This window comes from Cheilinus undulatus, linkage group 2, assembly GCF_018320785.1.
Source record: "Cheilinus undulatus linkage group 2, ASM1832078v1, whole genome shotgun sequence".
Taxonomy (NCBI): domain Eukaryota; kingdom Metazoa; phylum Chordata; class Actinopteri; order Labriformes; family Labridae; genus Cheilinus; species Cheilinus undulatus.
This window is the reverse complement of record NC_054866.1, coordinates 28,923,231-28,943,206: the sequence shown is the minus strand read 5'-3', so window position 1 is coordinate 28,943,206 and position 19,976 is coordinate 28,923,231. Positions and strand designations below refer to the sequence as shown.

The following is a 19,976-nucleotide window of genomic DNA, read 5'->3' as shown; positions in this document are numbered from 1 at the left end:
GCTGAGAACTAAATATAAAGGAGGGAGTCATTGAGAGAGCGTGAATGAGAGAATGTGTAGGAAAACAATGATAATATCAGGTAAACCAATCAGCTTGAAAAAGTAATAATAGGAATAAAAATACCACACTTGAGAGAATCTTTCAAATCACTTGGAATAACCTCTTTTTCGTTAATAGCATGCAATCAATGCCAAATATTATTTCATCTTTATGTAGTAATGCAAAAACATGTGCTCCAGTCAACAGCTTTTCAGGTATGATGACTATCACAGATGTTCTGAGTGTTTGAGTTTCCTCATTTGCAAGAAGAAGCTTTATTGCATTTGAATTTGTAATTTTTAACCAAGACATTGACTAAAGGTCACTTTATCAAATAAAGGTTTGTCAACTAAATCACTTCCTTGTTCGCCTCCACTTATCACAGTGATCCTTATTTCTCATAGAGATGTTTTATTTGGTCATAAATGTTGTAGCACAGAAAGCAGTGTAGCTGTGATTCCCACCTAGGAATATTCAACATGTTAACCACACAAAAAGATAAAGCGTCTTTGAAAGGATACCCTGATGTTGCCTCTTGGCTGTTATTTCCACTATTTTTACTCTGGGGCTTTTTTGACAGCCAGCCCACACATTTTATAAATATTAGTTCACTGCTTTCTTTTCCCCTCAGATGATGGGACATCTCCCATCAAACCACATCTTACTCGTCTTTTCAATAATTATAGACTTCAAGTTCTTGAGAAGTGCCTGACTTTTCTCTGGATAGGCTCGCATTACAGGATTATTAAATTCTACTTTTCTTCTCTTTCATTACAAACATACAGTGCTTAACAAATTTATTAGACCACCCTAACCCTAACCAAAGTAAGGTTTATGCCACAGCTGCCCTAAATTAACAGCATTGGTAATTACCAACATCATTTTTTATGTTTCTGCAATGGTTAATACACCAATATGTAGAAGCTCTTTAACCCAAATGATATTTTTAATGCTAAAATATAATTATTATTGTTATCCATGAATTTTCTAATTTGCTGATTTACAAAAAAAACCCCTGAAAAAACAGTAAAGCACATTAATATTTCTTGATTAATATGTCAAATTATAGTTATTTACTTGCATTACTAAACAGAAAAATGAGTTTTAGAGGTTGAATGTTATGCTTGATTAATTTCTGACTTCTCAGAGAAGCCCAGTGTGCCGGCTCAAATTTGGGTGAATTCAGTTTGAAATTCCTCATTCCTGTTCAAAATGGTAAAACGTGGAGAGCTCACTGAAAATGAAAGAGTCCACATTAAAGCTCTTCATGATACTGGGTGGTCTTTGAGACAAATATGACAGGTGGTCTGATAAATTTGTTAAGCACTGTAACTCGCAATGAAAGTTTGAAATATAACTGCAGTTTAGAGAATAATTAAGATCAAGATCACTGCATGCAAAGGGGCCCTTCTCTTTAGATTTGCTTAAGCTTTGATTTAAATATCTTGGGTCATTATTTCAATTACCTCATCTTATAGATGTTATTTTAAACACTTAAAAAGCGGTGAAGCTGTTATGCATCTAGTAACAACTAGTAAAGGTAAATTATTTTACAGATATAGACAATAGAGTGAAGTTACGGCCAACATGTATCACTAAGGTGATAGACACTCACTTGGCTGAGACGTTTTGCCTCTCCCAAAGCCTTGATTCTTTCACTTTGAACCATGGGAAGATTCGGTCCATTTGCTGAAACAAAGAACATTCAGACGTCAGCAAACCTTCCACTAAATATCTTGTACAGACTCTAATTTAAAACATTAAAAATAATAAAGGCTAACAGAAAGTAGTTAGGATACGTGATGTGCAAGAGCTCTCCTGATATCCCACATTAGCTGAAGAGGGTCTCCTTTTCATCATTAAACTGTACTGTTTAGTGTACTGCTTTCAAAACTCGATACAGCTAAACTCTCTGGTACGATTCATATTTCTTTAAAAAAAGAACGCTGAAGTATGCTGCTACCAACATGTAAATGGCTAACTGTACTTATGCCAGTAATTTTGCTGTGTTTCCAGTATCAGTGAGGGGACTGATATGATCCATCAGACACAAGCTGATTTGAGGTTCTTACCCTGATGAAGAATGACTTGACCATGCTGTTTGCTTTTCTGCTCTCAGGCTGGCCTCCATCACTGTTGATGGCCGTTTGAATGATTCGGACGATGTCATCACTAAACTCCAGCTGAGGGAGAAATTATACCAGACATACACAAAAAGCACAAAGAGGATTTATAAATACAGGAAAGTGCCAATGAACATTAGATACATTACATAATATTCATCAAAGGAACTGCTCTTTTACTACAATGGATATAACTGTCCAAAGTCAAGGGACTGAATTTTGAAATGTAGCATAAAAATCAAGCTTTGGGTGTTAGTCCAAGTAGGTGATGGAGTGCTGCCATATTATTGAGATCAACAAATCAGTTGACGGCCAGCTGATTTGCTTCCAAACGCAGAATTGGCTAATCGCACTCAGGCTGCCTAATTACCTACACCAAGGAGGTTATGTGATCAGCAGGGTTAGTTGGTTAGTTGGTTAGTTAGTTAGTTAGTTAGTTAGTTAGTTAGTTAGTTAGTTAGTTAGTTTGTTTGTTAGCAACATAACTCAAAAAGTTATGGACGGATTTTCATGAAATTTTCAGGAAATGTCAGAAATGGCATAAGGAAGAAGTGATTCGATTTTGAGAGTGATCCAGATCACCGTCTGGATCCAGGAATATTTTAAAGGATTCTTTACTATTGGGAGAGAGGGCTAACGGCGGAGGTCTGCGCTCTCCGAGTGCTTTTCCAGTTTAAACTGCTCTAGCCCCCTTTCTCTGCTGCTCTCTCTGCAAGCCACTTTTTGCAACTCTCCTCCACCCCAGCTCCTTCTTTATTCTGCTTCTGAATTAATCACTGTCATTCTACTGTCATAGACGCCTGCTCTGCTTGGGTGTTTTTTCACTGCTTCCCTCCCTGTCTAAGGCTTTCTTTATCGGCACAGGAAGGGCAGTGACACGTGTTTTTCCTATTTGTGGCTTTCTATGTAGGCTCATAGAACGGCTGGGGATCTCAGAATAGCCACACCACCAAACCTAGATAACAGCAGTAAGTGCTAATTAATAACTGCTAATTAAGACAAATATTTAGAACCACAAATCACATGTATTTTTTGACAAAATGGTCCTGACTGAAATGGATTTAGCCCCCCCTACCCTTTTAAATATAGACTGTAAGAGTGTAAAGGTACATACATATATTTGTACAGAAACATTTATGGTACTAGGCCTTCAGTACAATGCAGAAAACTACTGAACCCAAGTATGTGCCGAACAGATGCTCTTCAAATCAGAGTTCCCAGACAGACCTGCAGGTAGAGCACACCCTGCACAGCAAGCTTAGACCATTATGGCAACCACAAATGAGAAGCAAGAGCCTGAAGATCTCTTGCTATCAATAAGGTCTCCTGTTTGGGAACAGTTTGGTTTCCCAGTAAAATACAAGAACTAACAAAGACAAGTGACAGGAGAAAAGAAGTATGAAGACATTATTCGGGCATCGCACCTGTAATCTACTAAATATACTATAAATAATACACAAATTTACCAAAGATGGAAAGAGCACACTTACCACTGAATTGTAGCGACCTTGATCCATCTTCTTTTCAACAGACTCCAGGTCTGGAGGGGAGTCACTAGGAGGTGTTGGGGCGACTTCTGTCAGGACTGGAGGATCTGGGCCCTCTGGGGAACGACGGGATGGAAGACTCTCCTCTGTCTCCGGGTTCAGCTCTGGAGGCTTCACCGCCTGCACCAAGGCAAGAAAGTTATACACTTTGGTTGCTACTACAGCTGCTTATGAGTGAATATGTCTGAGCACACTGTTGAGGCCCGGCTAATCACTACTATAAGAATGAATGAAGAATCGTTAAACTTCAAAACTCATTCAAACAATCATCGCTCTGTTTTTGAAGAATCATTTTGTAAATCGTACCTGTCTGTAGCGTAGCAGGTGTGAAGATGTGCGTGAGTTGAGCAGTGCTGTAAGGACGTGGCGAACGCAGCCCTGAAGCTCCCTCTCCAGTGCCATCCTCCACTCAGACGGTTGGCGGTCGGTACATTTGGTACACGTGTAGGCGACGCTCTCTGGCAGCTTAGATAGCAGCTCGTACATTTCATCTGTATGACAGGCAGAAGACGATGGGTCATTATTGCTCCTGTTATTAGTTTTTTTTCTGCCTCTCATCAACATGACAGTGTGTACAGTATACAGGAGAGCCTGTCAGTCAGCAGCAAAGACACTGACAACTGACAAGACGGACGGAGTCCAACATGTGCTGATATTACAGCATACAATGCAGAAGAACATATGGTTAATTTGATTTCATGCACTTCTCCCTGGCTTTTTAAAGTCTACTGACCTGTCAGATTCTCACACTTAGCATGAACCCAGTGGTTACAGCGGCCACACTCCATCATCTTGCTCTCGTAGTCATCGTCATCATAGCACTTATTGCAGAGTGGGCAGAAGTTTCCTGAGAAAGGAAATAGTAATAGGTGAGTTACTTATAACCAATGTTGCATGAAGCAAAAATGTTTTCCCACATCTCTAAAAATGTAAGTACGTTCAGAAATCCTTCTGTAATCCCAGAAAGAATACCATGGTTCTTAATGTTTCTCAATCACCTTTTGCAAAGAGTTTGGCACAGTCATGACACATGGAGAAGTCATGTGACCACTGGGCGTCCCAGGATTTCCCAGGTTTAGTGGCTCCACAACTCTTACAGCGCACACACTTGGTACAAATCTGAAAAAAAGAAAAAAAAGGTAACACAAAGGTGAGAAGCATGAATAATGTTTGAACACAAAGGAGAGAAGAAAGAAAGGAAGGACACACGTGATAAAGGTGAGAAAGAATGAGAATTGGGAGTCCATACCCAGACTCGCTTCTTCTTAGTAGGTCTGGTAGGGTGGTTGGGACCCAGGCACTCCGGGTGGTAGCTGTTTCGGCACTTATCGCACTCTAGCAGCTGCTGCTACGGTAAATAAAATCCAAAAGCGATATTAGTATAAAAAAATGTGAACACATTTAATGCCTCTCAATGACCTACATAAGTTAAAGAGGCTATCAGCAAGAAATGTTTATTTTGGAAAGTTTTTCCAAAATGTCTGTGAAGGGGAAAGTGTAAGCGAGGAAAATGACAACTCTCTGCATTAACAGGCTTTCTTTAACATTTTCCACAGCAGAAATTCACGCGAAGTGTCATGGTTGTCTCTTTAACCTCCTGAGTCCCTGCATGTGCATGTACATACACATATGAGGACATAAAGTTTTAGCTTTCCTACAACACAGTGATAATTTCTGCTTTTAGAATTTTTGAGATGATTGTCTGGAATATCAATTAAAGTTTGATATCTGCTCCAAATGAGAAATTTAAAAACAAAATTTTCAGGAATTTGTTAGGATATTTTGGGGAAGTTTGCTTTGAAATTTTCAAATACATTTGGGGATATGTTTGTTTTTAATTTTTTGAAGGGTTTCTGGGGATATAGGCTTTGAAATTTTGGCAGTTTCATGGGGATTTGGGGGATTAGTTTGGATGTTTAAGCGAATTTGCTGAGACATTTTAAGGCATGGAAATTTCAGATTTTTTTGGGGGGGGGCTGTGTGATCCTTCACCAAAATAAGAAAAATGTCTCCACCAATAAACCTCTCTCAGTGACTGACACCATTTGAATGCTACATACTAATGGCCATGACTACAAGAACAACTGTTTCTTGACACTTTCCCTGTCTTTTTTCTTGTGATTTATGTAAAAAACATTACAGGTAACTCACAGTTTTTCATTGTGATGTGGAGCAATTCTCTAAACAATTTCCCCCTGCTTTAGCACATGCATTAACATAAAGGTTCAGACCTGCCAACCTTGGCAAAATATTTTGAGTACCACTTGTGTTGTGCAGTTTTTGTCGCAGATTTTTGCAAATCCTTTGCTTTGTTCACAGTAATTTCCCCATTCACTGGCAGGCAATCGGATGATAAAAAAATACAGAGAGAAGAGAATTTCACTGAGGAGAGTGTGTGTATATATATATATATATATATATACATACACATATCAGGGCTGTACGTTAACTTGTGTTGCCCATAGCACTGGTGTTACAGAACAGCACAGAACAAAAACCAGCAGCACAACATATACAATGTATGTTATATCTCTAAGACCAACCAGTAACCAAAACAAAATCAAAACAGCCTAAAATACAGCTCTCAGTTAATGTCTAACAAAGCAAACATCGCAAGAGAGACGCTGGCAGTTTGTCTCCACACTGAGACAAAAAACAAGAGCAACCTGCAGGATGCTGACTAACTTCATAGAAGTGTTGGTGCTTGACGGTGATTAGAGCAATGTGATTTGGAAATCGAGCCTTGAGATAGATTAGACAGAGAAGCAAATGAGCTCCATTCATGCTGCTATTTGCTGCTATAATCCTTTTATCATCTTTTTTTTTTTACTTTAGGCAGAACTCTTTTTTTAAGTTTCATCCTAACTACTTAAACTTTAATGTGTTTTAGAGATTGAAGTTTGTTTCTGTGTTCATCTTTTAACTGTGTTTCAAGGATTGAAGTGTTTTAGGTCTCTGCATTTTTAGATCGGTATTGATATGGGCTAAATTTAATTTGTAAATATCTCCATATTGTATAAACCCCAATATTGTGCATTCCTAGTCAAACTAAGAAATAGAGTAAAGTACAAGTTTTATGTTCTTATGGGGGCCTTTTTAATGGATTTCTTGCAGGCCAATTTAAAAGGACAAAGGGCCACAGTTGGCCCACAGCCCATAGTTTGGACACCCCTTATATATTTACTGATACTCAGAGTAATAGGAAACTATTCCTAACATTATTAGAAATTCATCAAACAATGTTAGATTTTGGTCCATATTGTACTATCACATTGGGGTCTGATGTTTATAGAGCTAATCTAAATGAACAGATCCTTCTTTTCTCTCTAAGTGTAGGTATCAAGGTGTAATGATAACTTCAGTACTACTGGAGTTAAATGTTAAATAAAACAAAAAAATCATTTCTACCTCATTTCATTTCTCCCTCATACACTGCTGTCTGTCTGTGTCATATCTGACATGTATGCTAAATTTAGCCACATATTGGCTTGTTAATGAAACAGCAGCATCTACAATATTATTGAAGAGAAAATGCATCATTTTATATATTAATCTTTAATCGGAGGTTTGCGCTGACTGGGGGCTCTGTCCTCTCACTGACAACTCACTGCGACCATGCGTGCGTAATTGGAGAGGACGAGGACAACAGAGAAGTAAGCCAGCAGATACTTGCTTTTAACATCGTCTAGCCTACCTGCCTTAATAAAAATACGATTATAGCAGCGCTTCTCTTAAACATGACGACCACCTGTACTGCATATACCCTGAGCCTTCCCCGTCTGTATGAGCTGCTGTAGGTCACTTTCTCACCATCGTATCAGCTGAGGAGCGTGGCCATTCACACTGCAGACGCCGAGGATTACGCATGACGATATAAAATAACAAGTTGCATGTAACTGACAGCAACAATCACACTGAGCTCTGTGCTGGGGTCTGCTACAGCTGCTGATACAAAAGTTAAGTTTAAAACTTTAAGAAATATTTTCTTGAATAAATGAAAGCCAGTTCCCACAATTAAAAAATAAAAATTGATATTTTCATTTCATAATTTTGACTGTTTCATTATTATGATCTTCTATGCCACTCAATTTCTAAGTACAGGTTTCATAGCTGTATGAGTCTATGGTTGTTTTAATATTTTTCCCTTCATAAAACCCCTTTTTTCCCCAATCATTTGTTGGCCAAGTTAGTTTTCTTTGCATATCATGCCAATACTATACTCTGTTTTTTTTTTACATTTGAATTTGGAATTTGTATATATATATATATATATATATATATATATATATATATAGAGCATGAATCTGACGTGCGGCACAGAGAGTTTATAGCAATTGCTAACTGATTCATAAACTTTATTGGTGGTTTGCACAGTTTATGCAGACATATGTTGAACACCTGGTTCTGCTAGCTTACCTGTGTCATTGCCACCTGGCGCGTTTACATTGAGCTGTGAGCTTGTAATATCATAAATTTGCATATTAGCTCGTGTGAGCGTCTAAAGCATTCCATTTTTATTCCAACCTGTTTGTAAGCTTTGCTCTAGTTATTATCTAGCTTTCTCTCTTAATGATCACATTGTCTGTCTTAGATCAGTGACTGACCAGTGACATGGTAAACGTGGAACCAATGTAAAGGCTTTGTTTCCAGTCAGATGGACCGCAGGGAGAGAGGGAGAGAGAGAGGGAGAGAGAGAGAGAGAGAGAGAGAGAGAGAGGGAGAGAGAGAGAGAGAGTTTGTGTGATATGTAAATCAAACACTAATTGCTCCTTCCTGTGTCAATCGTAGCTAATGTAGCCTGTTTAATGCTGCTGTACAGCAGCCCTACCAGCCCTGAAAGCAGCCCAGCCCACCAGGAACTCTCCTGGTTATCCAGATTAGCCACTCCGGGCCTGCCTGCTACGCAAAATACGTACAGGTTGGCAGGTCTGAAGTTTCACACTATTCTACTGTTCTGAGTTAGCAATAAAATATCAAGAAATATATCCTTGCGCCAACGATAGCAGAGTAGAAAACAGCCCTAAGACGTGAACATTACAGGCTTCAAACTTTATAGAAAAATCTGCTGTGTGAAAGGAGGAAAGAAAGTAAATTAAACCTCGAGGATACAGGGAATGCAAGAGGTTTTTTTTGTGATCAAAACTCAGAATTAAAAGAACACAACAAAGTATACTGAAGTAGGATTTCACATTGTTTTACAAGATATGAACTATCATCTAGAGTTTGAAGTGCCAGTAGCTTCTCTACAAGCTCATATTTTAGGCTTTCGAAGCTAGAATATAAATCGGACAGTGACAGAGACCTGCTGCTGTTGAGAAAGTTCTTCAGTCACAGATAAGTGCCAGTAAAAGTCATGTAACACTCTTTGATCTTTGGGTACTGATCTGTTTGTAGATCAAAGTCTGTTTTTTACTGACCAATAACCACAAATGTATGAATCATAGTAATGTGTCATCGGGACAAAACGATGAAATAAGCGTTTAACTGGTTTTAAAAACAAAATATGTTCATGTATAATTCTTGACTGACAACCATTCAATCTTAACACCATACAGATTTTAACACAGGACTAGAGTTAAATAATTAAGTCATGGCAGGGATCCAGGAGGCTGATTAAGTGCTGTCTTTTGGCAAGCATCTTTGAAGGGAAGATTCTGAAGCATTTACACACTGTCATTCTGCACTATGTCTCTTTTGTGGACAGCTTTAAAATGAACAGAGCCAGACTGAATGGCTTACTTTAGTTTTATGATGCTGGCGTCCACAGGCCTGGCAGAATCTGCATCTTCTACAACACCAGTTCTCAAACTGCTCCTGGAGAGGGCGCTCCGACTCCCCCAGGCAAAAGAGATGGAAGGGTTCACAGCATACCTGACAGAAGACAAACTAAAGAAACAAAGAGGGGAGGATAGAAACTGTGAGCATACCTCTTTATTCAAATTCAAAGTCAAACGTCTGAAAACTAAGACCTGTTCCTTTCCTTACCTCTACATTTCCGCTGCTCGCACACAAGAAGCAGAGCACCCTGGGTGTGACAGGCACAGAGGTGAGCAGGCTGAGGCCGCCAGCCTCCCACACCTTCTCAACATCATGGTCCCTCTTGAAATCCACTCTGATACGATGCACTCCGTCGCAGGGTGCTCTGGACTTGGTCTGGCCCCTAGTCGAGGGAGTGCTCAGCCAGTTTAAAGTACTGCTGCCTGGGGGTTTAGTGGTCAGCGGTTGCTGATGAAAAGGGATTAAAAAAGGAAGGGAAATTTAGAAATGAAATGTCTAAAACATGAGCATTCAAGTTCTGATGAGGGGTAAAACACAGAAAAGTAACTGGATTCAAGTCTCACTTTTCTCACCTTATCTTTTGTTCTCTGTTTAGGAGACGGAGGAACAGAGCGGGATGATGGCTTCTTCAATTGTTTTGATTCAACTGTGAAAAAGAAAGAGGAAAGGGGTTAACATTTGATTACAAATCAAGTTTGATGTTCTTATTTTTCTTTCAATTTATTCTCCCTCTGGGCAACGTAGCAAGTCATCACAATGTCAAGTATAATATTTCACTGATGAGACATAGCTGATTATCTAAATTCATCTGGATAATAGTAGCAATTTTACATTAAGTTACAAAAGCAGAGTCTTTGTTTGCTAGCCTGTCTGAGAGCATTTGAGCATATGTTGCATTTTGGATATGATTTTAGACTATGACTATAATGCAACTATCCATCTGTAGCCTGGGCTGAAGCCATAGACTGGCTGCTGCCTTCTCTCCATGCACTACTACATGGATGTAAACCAGCTCACAGGATAGAAGGCACCTCATATAGGCTCTTGGTAGTTAACTGAGTTTCAACTTCAGTTATGATTTTGGACTTTCCATAATTATGACAACATAATCCAGACTAAATGGATATCGTGCTGCGTGCCAGGTTTCACTTGTTGTGTCCATAGGTTTTGTCATCTGTGGTAAAGCGAATAGTCCTTTACAGTGCAGGGAATGCCCCGCCCCTCCCACCAAAACAGCTCTTACTTTAATTTAAGTGAGGAGCAGCGGGAGCCATGGCATGTACTTTGGTTAGTTTGGAAAGCAAGGAAACTGAAGAAAATGACATAGATAGTACATAGTTAGGTTGTACTAGAAACTGCCACTACTGCTTTTCACGACAGAAAAGGTGTTTTTCCTCTTCTGCTGACCTGCTCCGGCATGAATTCTAACCACCCATGAGTTCTGCTGTTAACAAACTACAGCAGCGCTGGCCTGTACAGCTCAGGTAAGTACTGGAGCTGCACGTCTACCACATTTTGTCTTGTCACTCTGATTAGTCCGTCATGAATATGAAAGACAGAACGTAAATCCTGTCACCTTCTGAGAATTTTTTTTTTTAAAGTCCTGCCTTTTCACAATGCTTTGTACGGGGGTCATTTTTATTATAAACTTGCATAAACACATTTGCTCCAGCTAAAGATATTGTGAGTTCATTTTAAATGTGAAAGATGTTTATATGCTGATATATTCCTGATTTAAAAGAAGCATAGATTAAAGGGTGTGTCTTGTTATTGGCAATACTTTAAGGAAAGTAACAATAACTATAGACTGTTGCATGCTGACCTTTGACTCCTACAAAAAATAGACAGCACCCTTAATAAATTAACAGCACTGGATGGGTTTTACTTGTGGCAAAGTCCTTTATATAACAAGATCATATGTTGCTGTTGTCTTTAAATTAAGAACACAAATTCTTGATATTGTTACTTTTCAGTTAAAACCCATGAAGGGCCCAAAAAGAAATCTGGTGAGTTTGCTTCTTGCTTTTTTGCCCTAAACATTGGGAAAACCCATTCCTTCTAAGAAAAACTGACTGTTTATTATTTCAGCTCATATCTCAAATTAGCCTTTTGTTTGCTGGTTATTTAATTAACTTGCACTTCTGCTTGTTTTTTCAAGGAGCTACTTTCTTAATCTTAGCATGAAAAAGTGATTTAACATTTATAATTCCTGTTGTTTGTTGCTGTAAATATTTCATAATTTTAGAAGATGAAAAAGGTTTCTGTACCTGTGTCTGAAGTCGTAGTTGTTGAGCTTTGCTGTTGTGATGAGTGCTGTTGGGGCTTTTTCTTGGGTTCGCTCACAGGAGTTTTGGCTGGAGCATCTTTTTTTGAAGGTGCCTGACTAGTAAGCGGCCGTTGCTGCTGTTGTGATGGTTGATGAGATTGTGTAGACTGGGCAGGGGAATTCTGTGCTGAAGATGATGGGGAGGAAGATGACGAGGACGAAGAAGAAGAAGAAGAAGAAGAAGAAGTGGATGAGGGTGACGATGACGAGGATGTTGGTACAGACTGCTGTCCTTTGTGTCCCTTCTTGCTGGTTATACCACTCGTGACAGAGGGCTGCTTGGTGTCTGGTGTCAGGGCTGGAGACTGAGTGGGTGCTGTGGCTGTGCTGGGGGCCTGGGGGGGTTCAGCTGGGGCAGGGGAGGATGCAAGGGCAGGAGATGACTGCTTTGAAGATGGCTGCTGCTGTCTTGACTTCTCTTCCACCAACCTGAGTGGTGGCGTTTCACTCTTTTTACGAGGAGGCTCCTCCTTTGGTGGTGCAGGAGAGGCTTTAGGGCCGGACTCGGAGGTTGGCCCTTTTACTGGATTGAGACCCTCTTTCTTCTCAGACAACTTGTTCTTTTTCTTGTCTTTCTTGCCTTTGCCTTGCTTCTGAAGAAACATCTTTGAGGGCATCCACTGCAAATTCTGACACTTTCTCATCCTGTTAGAATGTAACAAACAAAATGAAACCTTTAATTTATCTAATTAAAAACTCCTTAACAAATATCCATCCATCCATTTTCTATACTGCTTATCCCAATGGGGGTCGTCTGGGGGGCGGAAGCCTATTCCAGCTGTCCATTAAATGTTTAAAAATAATTACAATAACCTGTTGAGACAATTAGCTCATAGACCAGCACTCACTTGCAGCATTGCTTCTTAATGTTCCGTCCTCCAAATTTAGGCTTGTCCAGGCAGTTAGTACAAACACCACAGTCTTCAGGAACTTGACATCCTGAGCACTGGCCACAGCGCCGGGACCGTCGCCCCTTCTTAGGAGGAGCTTCTTGAACAGCCTTTTGCCGTGTCTCTCGTGGCTTTATGGGAGGGGACTGAGGCTCTGCCTCCTCAGAGCCTGCTACTGACGATTTGTCTGTAATGAGAGATACATACAGGTTTAATCCTGACTCTGTATTATGGTATTTACATAATAGCCGCTTAAAAGCATTTGGCTGTGGTTGGGAAAAGGACCTAAGCATTTTGTTGCATCATTAAAAATTTACAGTATATGAAACCACAGATTCTGGTATAGTAAGACTATTTCAAAATGAGCACAAGTTAAATGGAACTTTCTGTCTTTCAGGTGTTTTAATATTCATCAAGCTATACTCATTATGCTGTATTGCCCTAAATCTGGCAAAATATATAACAGATGAGCATAGTTGAAAAGGCTAATAAACTAATAATAACCATAATGTGAGGAGACAGTCATTTTCCAGAAAACAGATTTGCTCAGATTAAACGCCCAGATAAACATGGGAATTATATATCTGAGCAATGGTTGTGCCACTATCATCAACCTCTCCAGCCTCACAGCAAACTCCCATGTCCCAACATGGCCTGGCAGCAGTCAACATAACAGAGATGAAGCAGCCAAACTCAGCTCTGTCCATCACCACTACACTGTGTACTTGTGCACTCACTGATGACTGGATTTCTCTGCTGTTGTGAACAGTCTATCATCACCGCATCCAGCAGAATGGTTTGGGCTCGTACTGATTTTGTGTTGTGCAAATCAAGCACTCACCCAATGCTATTCTGCCGGTCAATCACAGGTATTTATCATGAGTTTGTGACATAAACATAAACCTTAAATTACCTACATGTCAAATGAAAGTAATCGCAATTATTTTTTTTCCCAGACTATTTAGCCCAGTCCCAATCCTGTTGAAAATAATTCTGTGGATGCGGATGTTTTATTAATTCATCTTGACCTTCACATATGCTTGTTGATAAACTTTGTTGTCCCTGTACACGTTCTCACCATCATTCCCCATGGAAGATAGGATCTTCTCTCTCTCCTCCCAGGGCAAGGCACTAAGTGTGGGCATGTCGTCAGGGAAAACAGCCCGGTTACGGCCGAGAGCCACAGCTGCACGACGACAGACATGCTTGATGCGTGGACCGCGGACTGAGGTCTCTGACGAGTCACTCTCTTGACCCTGATTAGAAGAAAACATTATTTAAACATTATTTAAAAAGATACAGACATTGAAGATCGTGCTTTGTAATATAAACAAAGACTATTATACACCATAAAGATAATCAACGCTAACATGATATTGTTTGGATTACTCTGTTACACAAAAGCTTTATTTTTCTGTATGACACCACATAGTGAAAAAATTAGGTGGCAGAGAAAGAGGGATGAGACAGTCAATACTGGAGGTTGGGCAGATGCTAAGATGAGTTTAACTGAGACGGAGTTTTTGAGATTGTTCAATGACTGCCTTTAACTATCTAATCTTTAGATTTAGAGCTGAAGAACAGAAGAGCTCATCTGTTCTAAAGACAACACTTTCAAAAGCACAACCAGCGCTGCTCTCTGCATAATGTATGAGGCTAACAGAATTCCCCTTGAGTAACCCTCTGTATGGGACTTTCCCGTTATGAACTTTCACATTGAGTACAAACACAGATTCAGCAAATATTCATAGCATCATGTCAAAGTCATTTATTGCTGGCTATCATGGTTGTCTTGATATGAGATTTTTCAAACTTTAGTACATTAATAGTATAGAAAAAAGATAGCAGGCCTGATGAAGCTTGCCTTTAACTGAATCTCTAACGCTCTGCAGATGTGTGAGTCTGTCTATTTGTGCTTGAGATAACAGCTGTGCTGTAATAAAGTTTACAAGTTTGATTTTCTCCATATACCTCTATACCTCACTGTTCAGGCCACATTGCTATCACTGCTCTCACGTGCTTTGGATTAAGCATTTATTTGCTGATCTGCTTTTAAATAGATTCCAACAGAGAACTTCTTGTTTAAAGTATGTAAACTGGAGCACCATGTAAGTATTAACCTAATATCTAAGTATTAAGTACAAACATTAGACAACTCCAATGCTTACAGGATGAGAATGAGGGTAGCAGGAAGCTTTTCAGAGGAAATTTAATAAATTTGTGAGCCAAATCTCAGCAGAAAACTGACCTGGACCTTGGTCTGCTCTGCAGGCTTCATCTTACTCTTCTTGATCTCAAAGAGCTGAGCTTTGGCCTTCTTTAAAAGTCCAACCACCCGTTTGTCTGTCACAGGCTGTTTCTCTGCATGCTCCAGCACTGGTCCTAGAGAGGAAACAGGGAGATGCCTGCCCAGCTGCCCTGGAAGGCTTGCAGTCTGCTGGTTAGAAGCACTTTGTTTCTCTTTCTCCTTTTCCCCATCCTCCACCTCTACTCCTTTCTCCGACGGTCTGCCTTTCTTAACTAAACGTCCTTTAGCAATGGAAACTGGAACAGTTGAATGGATGCTCCGCAACTCTGAGGGCACAGTGTCAGTGGCTGTGTCGACTGACGTTGACTTTTTTCTTCCTGGAGTCTTTTTTGGAGCAAGAGTTGGAAGAGCATCTTCTGAGTCCCTCCCATCCACAGAAAACAAACCGGAAGATACATTTGGGGATCCATCTGGTGTAGAACCTTTACTTCTTTTCTCAGACTCCTTTCTCCCTTCCCTCTTATTCTCTTTTTCTCTCTCTCTGTTCTTCTCAGAATCCCTTTCTTTTTCCTTCGCTGCAGATTCCTGTGTTGCTGATACGCTTTTCTCTTTACCTCCTTTCCCAGCTCCTCGTCCTGTGTCTTGTGCACTGGAAGGGAAGAGGTGGAAAAGTGGGGGAGAAGACGATGATGTAGTTGACAAAGGAGGAGGGTTTCCAGCAGCCCTCCTCCCGCTCTCTGGTGTCCCTTGTGAGGTCAGACCCCGGGAGACGGTGGAAAAGGTGCTGAAAGCAGGAGTTAAGGCACTAGTGGTGAGTGGACTTGCAGAAACTCCTTGCAAAGAGCTGGAGTTACTATTGGAGACAGAGCCTGTCAACACAGACATCTCAGAGGACCCTTTCCCAATGGATATCTGACCTCCTATTTGGCTGCTGCGTCTGGTCATTGAGTGGGAAGGAGACCGTGGGTTGCCACGGAGTGTTGCAGACGCAAGCCTCCTCCTGCGCCGGGATGCTCTGCTGGAGCTCGAGGATATCTGGTGTGGGGAGAGAGAGCCGGGGCTGCTTCCAGAAGATGACTGCAAAGTAACTGACTCAAATATCCGAGAGTGGGCCTCGCTGGGTGTAAAGCGGGGAGCACGGAGCAGGGGGCTGCGCTTCTGGAGTGGAGCATCAAAGCGGGAGGAAGAGGGATGCTGGTGGTGGGTATGTGTATGAAGAGGGCCAAAAAGACGACTTCCTGCTCCTGACCCACTGCCTGGTGCAGGGAATGAAACAGGAGAAGCTCCTCCTGCTCCACCTACACCTTGTGGCAAAAGCCCCACATCCTCCGCTGTCAGAGGGGGAGGACGGAAGTTGTCAAATATGGGCTTGCGGATGAGGCCTTCCTTGGCGTATTTAGCGGAGGAAAAGTACTGATGTTCAGGGTGAGACAGGGATGTCCAGCGAAAGGTGGGCTCTCTCAGAATTGAGCGGCTTCGTTTGTCAGACAAGCTGGAGAGAACTGACGGTCCAGAGAGAAACGGAGGGATTGGATGAGATATCCAGGGAGACTGTGGGTGGTGTTCACTGATTGCAGCGTTGGAGGAGGCTGACTGCAGAGGCTGTGGAGGGGTGAGGAGAGGCGGAGGTGGAGGTGAAGAGGAAGAGGAGGCTGTGGATGAAGCTTGCTGAGAGTTTACAAGTGTAGAAGGGGACAGCAGCACTCCTGTTGGTGGGCTAATGATTGGCTTTTTAGCTCCCGCAGTTTCTCTAACCCTCTGGCTCCCTCTGCCGACACCCTGTCCCCTCTGGCCACGCCGACTCAACTCCAACAGGTGCTCTGGCTCCGGTTCAGAGGGAGGTGAGGGAGGCCGTGAGCTGTGTAACAGGTTGGCCTCCCTCTCTCCCTGCGAGGACGGAGAGTGATCATCTGGCTCTGACAAAGCCTGCGTGGCCTCAGAGGCCTGGGAATCGCATGAGGAGTCATCCAAGCTGGGGCTGCTGGACCTGGAAGACTCTGCAGAGGAGGAATGCTGCGACACAGCACTAGAACCACAAGACGCTGCGCTGCTGCTAAATCGCCCATTAGCATTGGCGTTGTTAGTATTGCTGTTGAGCAAAGTGGCAGCTGTTGATGGAACACTGGGGGTAGGAGCAGGAGGTGGAGGAGGGGGGAGGGAGTCAACAGGAGCAGTTGTACCAGTGTTAGTAACAGCAGGTGTAGAAGAGGCTAGTACAGGAGCAGGGGAAGAAGAGGTGGTCGATGTGGGTGGAGCAGGGGTTGAGACAGGTGGGGGGGTTGCTTCTAAACGTGCTATCTTCATATGAGGGGGGTGAGTTCCAAAGCTGCCCTCGTCTTCAATGAAGCGCTTGGGGGTTTTGATGATGCGAAGGGAGACAGTACTGACAACAGGCATGATGAACTGCCTGATGTTCTTCAGTTGGGTCTTCCTGATACCGGCCTCAGCGGCTCCTGTCCCACTCCCTCCGATACCTCCAGCTTCCTTCTCCAGCCGTTTCTGTGCTCCTTTCTTAGCACGCTGCAGCAACTGTTTAGCAATGGTTGCATCAGTGCGTTTCGATGAGGGGACAATTCTGACAGGTTTTCTGTGGCGAGGGCTTTTTCGAAGGCCCACTGTTCTGCCTGGCTTGGAGGGAGAAGGGGAAGCAGGTGGATTGGAAGAGTCCTGGTCCTCAGCCCCATCCACATTTCTCTGTGGCTGTGGAGTGTGTTGTTCTGTACCTCCTTTGCCCCTAAAGGTTTTATGTTTCCCATCCCCACCTTCGATGGAGGTAGAGAGCTGTGCAGCAGCAGCTGCTGCTGCCTCAGCTTTGAGACGCTCAGCTGAGGGCGGTCGTCCACGTCTGCGTCGGGGTACACCAGGCAATGTCTTGAGCCGTGACTTGAGAGGGGCGAGTTTTGTCGCTCTTAGCCTTTTCAGGTTGGTAACTTTGGATTCACCCCGCCCACCTTTGGGAAGCTTTGCCTCGGTGTCGTGTGGTTGAGCAGAGCCTTGGGGTGTCTTCTTGGCACCCTTTCTGTCACTGTCCTCCTCTGTTGCCATGCCCAGCTCAGACCCACCTGGCCTACCGTCCTCCCCTGCTGCATGGCCTCCTGTAGTCCAAGCTTTTTTGCTACTTGAAGACGGGGGTCGGCCTCTTCTCTTTTCCCCAGTGCCAGGTGGCCTGCCAGGCAGCCTTTTCACCTTCTCAGCTGGCCTTTCAGGGCCCTCAGGTTTGGCCTGTGTGGGAGAGGGAAGGGAGGAAGGGGAAGGTTGCATTGCAGCAGCTTTTTGGGCAGTGAAGGCCCTTGGGGGACGGCCTCTAGGCTTTTTCTCCTGCAGGGGTGGGCCTATGAATAAAACCAGAGAGCAAAACAGACATTCAGTTAGCAGACGTTATATTCAGTTAAGACAAAATTAAGGATCCTTATTGGACTTGTTAGGTAACTTAAAAGCAACTTTACCTGAAGAGGTTGCTGAAGAGCTCTGTATTCTTTTCTGCTCAGTAACTGTTCCAAATCCTCCAAATGCTTCATCCTAAAAAAAAAAAAATAAAAAAAAACGGAAAAACAAATAAATCATAGTGACCACACAGTAGCAAAATACATTAAAACAGTACTGTTAACATACAAGGAAGAAAAATTGGTTTCAAAAGGAGAGATTTGCGGCATTTATCATGGTAGGATTGTCTGTTGGTCTAGATGTCTAACACTTGAGTCATTCTTGAAATCAGACTCAGAAAACCAAGGCTTCAAGGCTATAATGATGTTCTCAATCTCACTTTCCCTTGCTGGCTTACTCTGATACTCTTGTGTTTCTCTGGTTTTGGGATGATATGCCTACAGTTGGAGAAGGGACAAGCCACAACAGACAATTTGTACTGCAGTCAACCAAGTTTTAGTGGATGACTAACACATCACACATCCTCTCTGCTTCTGGAGGGAACAGAAAAATGCTAAGGTGGTTGGTCATACATCTGCTAGAAAGATAGCCAGGGCAAAGACACAGAAAAAAAAGGTCTAGGTCTATGTTTTATTACCAAGTGCCAAGCCTTACTTCAACAGCTTCAAATCAGCTCACATTATCCATGTAACCCAGCTATTATTATCCTTAAGAAAGAAAAGGTTGACAGGATATGCTTCAAAAGTTCTTCAAAACTAGGTTGAATTTTGTAAGCTACGATACATTAAAGCCAATTAAAAATCATTCTCTACTCAACATTAAGAATTATGCCAAATTTCATCCGATCCATACAGAAAATAATCAGTTATACAGCTGTCATAAAATGAATTTAACATGATAATGATCAACAATAATGAAAAATTTCATACTCTTTGCTCTACGAGGTCAAACAGCCTACTACAAAGTAGAAAAACTAATAACCTGGTAAGTCTGCAGCTTTTACCTTGTGGGTGAAGCATATGCTTGATTACACCCCCACAAAGCATTATTTGAGCTGCTGTAGAATAAAGAGTATGCTTTCAGTTAAAGAGAAAATAATGTTGAAGCAAGGGGCATGAAAGCAGCATTGAACGTAAACACCAGTTATTTTCTAAAAAGAAAAGTTTAGATGATTCAAATATATTCATCAATCCATCCATTATCTATAGATGATATCTATCCAGACTTGCATGATTATAATCGTGGGGAGACTATTCCAGCTGCCATTGGGTGGGATACACCCACTCTGTGTGACAGTCCTGTGATTGACCATTTTGGCCAATATATGAAAGAAGAACATTGATATACACAGGATTATATACTGTACATGAACACAAAAGTGGACATGTGAATAACCAGTTGCATTTATCTTTGTTTATTTCACAAAGATGCAACTTAGACAACATCAAAATGCTGTATAATAGTCTTATACTGTGGCTTTGGACAATATTAGACAGGGAAATGCTAAATAGAGAGCCATATTTACATCGTTGTGGTAAATATGCACACAGAATATGTTTACAATGTGTTTCTTGATAACCCTGAGGAAGGCCACAAGCTTAAATGTGCCTGTTTTATAAAGTTGTTCTCTAAAGATCTAC

The 19,976-nt window shown here is 41.7% G+C and overlaps 1 protein-coding gene across 3 annotated transcripts in view; it reads right to left on the bottom strand.

Annotated features, from left to right (window-relative positions):
* kmt2a (lysine (K)-specific methyltransferase 2A) overlaps positions 1-19,976 on the bottom strand; it is a 62,004-nt gene that overhangs the window by 26,461 nt on the left and 15,567 nt on the right. For all 3 annotated transcript variants that reach the window (XM_041803572.1, XM_041803581.1, XM_041803588.1), the window contains exons 2-16: positions 18,399-18,471; positions 14,953-18,284; positions 13,783-13,960; positions 12,663-12,891; positions 11,756-12,459; positions 10,061-10,134; positions 9,696-9,935; positions 9,450-9,596; positions 4,960-5,058; positions 4,709-4,829; positions 4,444-4,557; positions 4,017-4,201; positions 3,654-3,830; positions 2,113-2,223; positions 1,656-1,729 (exon numbers count right to left, since the gene is read on the bottom strand). In XM_041803572.1, coding sequence (XP_041659506.1) covers positions 1,656-1,729; positions 2,113-2,223; positions 3,654-3,830; positions 4,017-4,201; positions 4,444-4,557; positions 4,709-4,829; positions 4,960-5,058; positions 9,450-9,596; positions 9,696-9,935; positions 10,061-10,134; positions 11,756-12,459; positions 12,663-12,891; positions 13,783-13,960; positions 14,953-18,284; positions 18,399-18,471 — 5,858 coding nt within the window. The remainder of the gene's footprint in view (positions 1-1,655; positions 1,730-2,112; positions 2,224-3,653; positions 3,831-4,016; positions 4,202-4,443; positions 4,558-4,708; positions 4,830-4,959; positions 5,059-9,449; positions 9,597-9,695; positions 9,936-10,060; positions 10,135-11,755; positions 12,460-12,662; positions 12,892-13,782; positions 13,961-14,952; positions 18,285-18,398; positions 18,472-19,976) is intronic.